The sequence below is a fragment of the Apium graveolens genome, chromosome 7, assembly GCF_009905375.1.
Source record: "Apium graveolens cultivar Ventura chromosome 7, ASM990537v1, whole genome shotgun sequence".
NCBI lineage: Eukaryota > Viridiplantae > Streptophyta > Magnoliopsida > Apiales > Apiaceae > Apium > Apium graveolens.
The window spans coordinates 25033707-25041817 of NC_133653.1; the positions used below are offsets into that span (position 1 = coordinate 25033707).

At 35.1% G+C, this 8111-nt stretch overlaps 2 protein-coding genes across 2 annotated transcripts; both read right to left on the reverse strand.

The window, feature by feature from the left end:
• Nucleotides 1-6278: 6278 nt before the first annotated feature.
• LOC141673413 (uncharacterized) lies at nt 6279-6923 on the reverse strand. The gene has a single exon (XM_074480158.1). The coding sequence runs from the start codon at nt 6921-6923 to the stop codon at nt 6279-6281; it is 645 nt and encodes a 214-aa protein (XP_074336259.1).
• A 72-nt stretch (nt 6924-6995) lies between these two features.
• Nucleotides 6996-7592, reverse strand: LOC141673415 (uncharacterized). The gene has a single exon (XM_074480159.1). It carries the CDS (start codon nt 7590-7592, stop codon nt 6996-6998), a length of 597 nt encoding a protein of 198 aa, XP_074336260.1.
• Nucleotides 7593-8111: the final 519 nt, after the last annotated feature.

An 8111-nucleotide genomic window follows, 5' to 3' on the forward strand; every position in this document is an offset into this window, starting at 1 on the left:
TATACTGAGGCATGGCATCTTCTGCTTCGAAATATTCTAAATGTATTCAAAAACGAAAAATTAAAGGAAAATCTTGGCAATTACATTTAACTCACCACTTTGTGGTATACTTCAATTTCTTTTCAATCACTATCAAGTATATTCATCGAACGAGAATCTTCTACTATCTAAAAGAAATTATATTAATTTGGAACGGAATGAATTATAACTTTATTCAAAACCCGGTCTCTTGGTACTAATACTCATTTTGTTGTCATATCAAATTAGATATTAATATGAACTTTGATGCTCACAATATTCCATACTAAAGTCAACATCAATCATCTATATTAATACCACCTTTGATATCTAACAACAAAGTAAGTATCAGTATGATCCAGAAGCCAGATCAAAACCTGTTCTTCAATTTCTAACTTTTCAAATTCCTTTACTCATTCCCCGGTAATCCTAATGATATTCACTCTTTCTTTTCTACTCTAGACATCTGTCTCCGAATGGACCCTTCCTGTTTGGTAGTTAATTACACAACTGGAGCTCGTAATCAGTTATAACCAGAATTTATACCTTTGAAGCTGAAAAATGCAGTTGCTACTCTTCAACCCTTCACATGCATATCTTCAGGCGTTCAACTTGGTCTTCCTTAGTCCTTGAATTAGCGAGGATGTTATCAATAAATATAATTGCTCTATCCAAATACTCTTGATACACTATGTTCATTTAATCTTCAGACTTACAAGTTCTGATAATCGATGCGTAACTTCATACCTCCATTCTTCTTTTTCCCATGATCACTTTTGTGCACAGCGCAGAATATTCTTTATTTCATTATTCTTTCATTCCACATTTCTGAAGTTTTCCTTCACTCATTATTTCATCCCTATTGAGTTATACGATACAGGGCTTTTGACACCAGCTTGACTCTGTGTAGTAACCGACGAGAAATTCTTACCTCATTCCCCGAGGTAACCTTGGTAAATCATTCGTTCGAACATCCAGGACTTCACTTTAATTTTAAAGAATTCCAACATGAGATTCATTGTAACGTTCTTCTCTAACAGTTCACCATTAATACCTTTGTTTAATATTTCCTGTTTACACGCATTTTTGGAACGAATTCCTATCTCCAATTATCGGCGTTTCACCTCATTCTCCTAACAGTTCTGGCACAACTAGCGTGCACAACTTGCTTATATCCTGGATTATTTTATAAAATTTTTTATCATCCTTTTGATTCCACTTCTTTTCTTCATTAGTTCTTCATTCTCATTATTCATTATCTCTTTTAAATATAATGAATTTTCTTTTTCTTAGTAATATTAATCTGTTCATTATTAGATAGGTCATTTCTGGAGTTCACACTAGAATGAAGGCTTTTATTTATAATATTTAAATCTTTACTAAGAGAATTATCGAAATTTATCGGTAGCTATTTTCTTAGCCTTGCTTAACTCATCACGGATCGCGTATTTGACTTTCCCTCATTCGTCAACATCTCTTTTCCTTGAGTTCACATGCGGATTTCATCAGTTTCCGTCTTACATTGGATGCTTGGATTTGCGAGCCTTCCGCTATTTTACAGTAACTTCCATTCAATCTCCATTCGAAATGAGTATATATTCAAGTCCTTCCTGGAACGTTATTACAGATGATAAAATCTCTTTGCTTTATCTTGGACCTTCAGTTCTCGAAAATATTCGTTCTTACTGTCATGTACCAATTACTTTCTGTTCCTCTTGTTTATCGAAAAGGGCGTATTCATTTAGGTAAAAACTCGCACATGTCTGCAGTAACATCACGCTACTTTTACTAAATTTCCACTTCTGCTGATTCCATTACTTCCTCCAAATTGCTAATTGCTTTGATTTCAGATCTGAAAATCATGTCAGAATTTGACTTAATCTAATTGGAATTGATCTCCATTTAACTGATCATTAGTTGGTAAAGTTGATCAATTAACTCTTTTAATTGACCAATTAAACCAGATGAAGACTAGCTAAATGAAATCAAAGACCAATTACATAGAGTCGATTTAGTCATAACAATTTTTCCAGGAACCGAGATCGCAATCATTTAGAGTACTGATGAAAATGACAATTTCTTTATTCTTGAATGTTAGGCAATTTCTGAAAATTTGGGCAGCACTTCCCCTACACCATTGACTACCAATCAGACTCAAATCGACACCATCAATCAACCAAATCATCCACAATTCACATTTTATCATTTCGATCAGCATCTGACTAGCATAACATATATCTTTTATAATTGGGATTGGGTCTTACACCAATAATGATTAATATAACCATACCTTTCTCAGTTCTTTCATAGTATTACGAATTGTAATTAATGAACTTAAAATTTGATTTCGCGATTATTTTAATTTATTTCTGACCATTATTAATCGGTTTATCTTTTATTAATCGCGCATGGTCTTCATTATTATCGTCGCAATCTGGTGGAAACTTAATCGTTATAACATTATTTCTTAAAAGGTTTCACAGTCGAGTCACCATTGCTTCATCTCCACTTATGGTTCCGCATCAAACTTTCGTCACTGGTCCAATTATGGGTATCCAATTCACCATAACTTATTTACTCAAATTGGAGAACCTCACAGTTTCTTGAAGAACACGTTCGAAATTCGATTACCTTTAAGATTTCTTCTATCTTGAATCTTTACGACAAATATCTTCCCACGATGAAGGGATGCTTCATGTATTAACCGCCTGTCTGAGTCATTTTTCAGAATTCCCTTGATCTTCGATTGTCGTCCTGACACTCGCTTGCTTTGTCTGACGCACACAACTTTACTTCCTTATTTTGTAATTAATCTATTTATTACGGTTCATTAACGATTCATTTTTTGTCGAATTCTTCCGATTTGAAGTGCATCACGTTAACGTAATCTACCGTATTGATGAGATCCCCGTAGCAAGAACAACTGTCTGACTTGATGTCTTTGCCATGTCCACATTGTCGGTGTATCCATTTTTTCTTGTTCGCAAGTGTCCACCATTTATCGGCTTGCAATCATATCCTCCTTCGACATGTAATTCTACCTGTCGCACGAGACTATTCTATTTCTTTTGTAAGACTCAACGCAAGAGGAGAGTTTGTGAATATGATTTTGATTGAAAACTGAATAAGGAATAACAATGCAACAAACAGTTGGAAGAATCCGTAAATTAATAAATTGAAGGAAGAAGAATGAGCGAAGATTTAGATGTGAATGAGACAACCATATTCGTACTCAAGATGGCCAGTCTTTCATACTATATGACATACAACACATGATTAGGTGGCGTCCCACCTGACTCTTCGTCATTTCGACAAAGCGTTGTACCACAACACTGTTTGTCTCAATCAGGAATTAATAATTTTAAGGAGAGAAATAATTCAGAAGGAATACAATAAATTTTGTTTCATTTTTGCCTCCTACGATTTATCAATAGAAGAAGCCCATACGTATTCAGAAATCAAGAAGAATATAAGCTATCGTATTTGTAAAAGAATGACATTGCAGGTCACTGTTGGTCACCATTCACGCATCATTTACGTATGTCCTCAGGAATTATTCGAATGAGAGATTCGCAGCTTCGGTCACAATACGACTTCGAAATACCGTCGGGAAATGCCTCTACATTAAACACTTTAATGATTTGATCATAATTGCGTCCTTGCGAAATTTATAACCACTGCTTCAGATTCCATTTATGCCGCGTAAAATAACCATTGATCACGCAACGCCTCAACTTCGTCGATAGGAACATTATTATTCTCCAATCATCTGAAAGATTCTTTCATTTCCTTCAATCACCCTCTAACCGCTCGAATCACGAATCTTATTAAATTTTAATAATTTCATGAATTAGGTAAATAATATTTTAACATGTTGATTCAATTATTAATATTATTAAACAAAATTCATGTTCGTTTTTCACGGAACTTTAAACTTTCTCCCTGTTGGTGGGTCTACTTGATCCTTCGGACTAACAACACTGAATCTAATTCCATTCTTCTTTTTAGGTCATTCTCTGTTTATAATAACAAGAACATAAATAGTAATTTGACAACCAAATTGTAAAACTCATTTCATGCAAAAATCCTCTGAAAGTTGATTAAGAAAATCTTTTCCGAAATCTCATTTTAAAGTTTTGGAAATCAACTATTTAGTCGTCATTACTATATAAGTTACTTGCTATTTTTATGATTTACCAATGAAATGTCTAATTAAAAGAATGCCCATATAAGGGTCTCTCCACTTTGGCATCTCTTCCACTTTTCCTTGGATTCTGCTCGTACTTATTAGTCGACGAAACTTCATTTACCGTCATATATCATTTTATTCGTAATTCTACTGCAACGCTGACATTTAGTACTGTCTTTAACATTCATGTCGTCGTCCTTGATGTTATGCTTGCAACCACGCATGCGACTCGACGTTCGGTTTATAGATAGGGTCGCATCTTCTTGCTAGTCTTACCTATACCTAGTAAGGTAGATATCATTCCTTGCGCAACTCCCGATAAATGATAAGAATCTTCTCGTAATGGTGGTGCCTTCGAAACGTGTAATGTTGGTTCTTCATCAGCTTCCATCAACTCGTTGCCTCCAGCGTGAAGCTCGTCCTACTACCTAATTCTAAGTTAAATCGTACCCAAAACTCACCTAGCCTCTCTTACACGAAGTTCTCACAAGACTCAATCACATTTTCTTTAAAACCACATGAAAATAGGGTAACATACCCAATCTCTGTCGATCTGTCTATTCCTCATTACTATAGGATCTGAAAACTCAATATACCTATAACGTTACGATATTTGCCTTACACTTTCTCAACAATCCTATCTTTCAACTCCATATCAGATCTGCCAACTCTAATTCGCACTCAACTCAACTTAACATGAGTATGCCTAGGGTCTTTCCTACCTCAGATGGTCTATTATTCCTATCTTACGCTCACCTATTCTTATTTCAGTGACCAATAACCTGTAGCTCTGATGCCAACTTGTAACAATCCAAATCCGGGGTCAAGATTTGGTGCCACGAAACAATCTTTACATAAAATAAAAAAATATTCAATTACCCCTTGAATCCGGATCGTTTACAGGTTATGGTATGAAACAAGAATCTGACCTTCTACAACTCATAATAACTAGAATACAAGTGTAAATACCTTTGAAATAATGCTCTTGTCATATTCTTCTAACATCTTCAACCTTTCACAACGGAAATTTCTCTAACTTCTGCTGTCTATCAAAACTATTCACTTTTATCCTTATCTGTTTCTGGAAGAAATAAAAATTTAGAAAGCAAGAGTGAGCCAAAAATGTCCAGCAAGTATATAATTTGAGTTTCAAACATTAATACCAAAGGAAATTTTTTGGACAAAATCTTTAAACAATTTTAAACAATTCTATTTATTTGAGTGAGTTGAGCGAATAAACGTTGGCTGTCAACAGCCTTTAACTATAAATCCAAAAATGACAAGCGATTCCCCGGTTCATCTCCTGAATCAGGGTTTTGTCCGGTTTTGGAATCATAAAACCTTTCGAGAGAGAATGCCGTTAATGGCTATCAACAAAAAATTAGACTAGACACTAGTTCACATCTATATCCTGCTGATCAGTCAGGATACAATGCAGATCTATACCTACCTATATAGATCCAGTCGGGTTCCCAGGCACTACGGCCCATCTCAAGACACCGGTCATGTCCCGGTCCTTAGGATTAAGTAAAACTTAATCCCACACATCATCATTATCCAGCCCATGGAGTATTTTGATGTCAAATCATTTTGAATTCAAAGCATCCCAATTCAGGGTTCGCAAATAACCCGAAAGAGTGGGTATTTTCTCAAGAGAGCAATCGAATCATAGGAGCAATAATGAAAAGAACATGCATAATAAGAGTAATTATAGCGAAATGTAAAACATTTAACTATTCTGAACTTATAATAGGAACGAAGAAATAATTGCAGTATTTTAAAAGAAAGTTCAGGAATACTTGTCTCGAGAAGCTTTAACCACTATTATCAATTGACTTTTGGATTTCCTTGAACGTTTATCTTTATCGTCAAACTACTATCCCCTTTTGGATACAACCCTATCCTTTGTGTCCTTTGATTGGAATCTTGTTGAGTCTGATAATTAATTACTAAATCATTCCTAGTCCAACGTCACGCCTCGGGTCTTCCGACTAGGACCTACAGTCAGGGGCAGAACCAGGAATCTAACATGGGGGGGACCAAAATAAATAAAAGTAGAAAACATACCGATTTATTTGAGATGTGCACGCCTTTCTTTGATCAAATAAAAAGAATCAATGATCTCCTCGGCAGAAATGGTCTCCGCAATCTCCTTTTCAATATACACTATCAAATAATCCCTAAGAAATTCATCTTCCATTCGATTGCGAAGACTTGTTTTCACAATTTTCATAGCAGAAAAAGCTCGTTCAGATGTTGCAGTAGATGCTGGAAGAGTCAAGACAAGCCTTAATAGTCTATCAACTAATGGATACATGTCAGTTTTCCCTGTGGTTACCAATCCATGACATAAATCACCAAGAGTAGACAAATTCTTCAAATCTGGATGAACCGGAACATCTAACCCATTATGTTGTAGTTCACACTGTAGATGGATTTTTTTATCTCCCAAAAAATCTTCTGGATAAAACTTTTCAGCTAACTTGCAAATGTTCTCTATGTTGAAAGACCTATAACCATCCCTAGGATTTAGTAATGCACTTAAAATGAGAAGCTCCGTCATTTGTTCACTTAATCTATTGTTTAGCTCCTGTAATTGTTGATCCATGGCAGCTGTAAAGATTTCTACTCGGTAATGATGTTCCATTGTCACCATTTGCTTTTGTTTTCCTTGTCGACGAAGAGATTTAAGCACATCAAAATAAGGAGCATTCATATCTGGAATCAAGATAGTATGTCGTTCACAAAATGATCTCACATTTTCTAAGAGACTCTCCTAACCATCACTTCACAATTTTTGAATCAACATCTTTGTTGTAGAAACCAGATGCATGGCATTTAAAATATCTTGAGACTTTTGTTGTAATGCTCGACAAAGTAGATCAGTAATAGCCATTATCTTCTTAACTACATGTAAAATAAACACAAATTCATAAGACATTAACATTTTAATAGCACTTAAAGCATCACCTCGTTGAGAAAAAGTTATCCCTTGAGCAGCAATGTCAATTAAAACCAAGCGAGTAGCACCATACATTTTTATCAAACTACATATAGCAGTGAAATGTGAACTCCATCTAGTATCTCCGGGACGTTGTAATGTTCCAATTTGATTGAGACCTTTACCTGTTTGAATCTCTTCTATTTCTTTTAAATGTTCAATTTCAGCAATTTGATTAGCTTGCAAGTCATCATGCCGCTTAGAAGAACTAGTAACCGCATTGATAATAAAGACCATATTTTGAAAGAAAGTGTGAATCTGAGGTACTTCTCTTGTTGCAGCCACAAGTGCTAATTGTAATTGATGTGCTAGACAATGAATGTAATATGCATAAGGACAATCTTTAAGAAACAAGGCTTGCAGCCCATTCCACTCATCACGCATATTACTGGCACCATCATATCAATATTAAGATTAATAAACAAATTTCATAATTTCCATCTAATCAATATTATTTTGAATGAAATAATTAACAAAATCAATAAAATTTTGTATAATCAATTATCAATTTCAATTTTTTTTTAAATCTAGGGGGACCAAAAAAGTTTTTGATAGTAAATTTTAAAATTTTATATTAAAATTTTGGGGTTATTCCGCAGTTGGCGGGGACCGGGGCTCCCTTCGGTCCCCCTAGTTCCTCCCCTGCCTACAGGTAGGGGTGAGCATCGGATGAAACGGTTGGGTTTGGACAACAAAACCACCATAACCATATTTTTCGGTTTTTCAATCCGGCCAACCATAACCGTAACCATGACCATTAGTATATAACCATAACCACCCAAATTATAACGGTTCGGTTTGGGCGGTTTCGGTTTTAAACCGTTAAAATAAAAATGTAAGTCTGAAATGGACAAGTATGTTATGCTGACAAAAATTCTCGCCATTGTAGGTCTTCCAGTGTGC

Bases quoted from the DNA above. Each gene is read 5' to 3' on its own strand.
- LOC141673413 (XM_074480158.1), bottom strand. From the start codon at position 6,923: ATGAATGCTCCTTATTTTGATGTGCTTAAATCTCTTCGTCGACAAGGA.
- LOC141673415 (XM_074480159.1), bottom strand. From the start codon at position 7,592: ATGCGTGATGAGTGGAATGGGCTGCAAGCCTTGTTTCTTAAAGATTGT.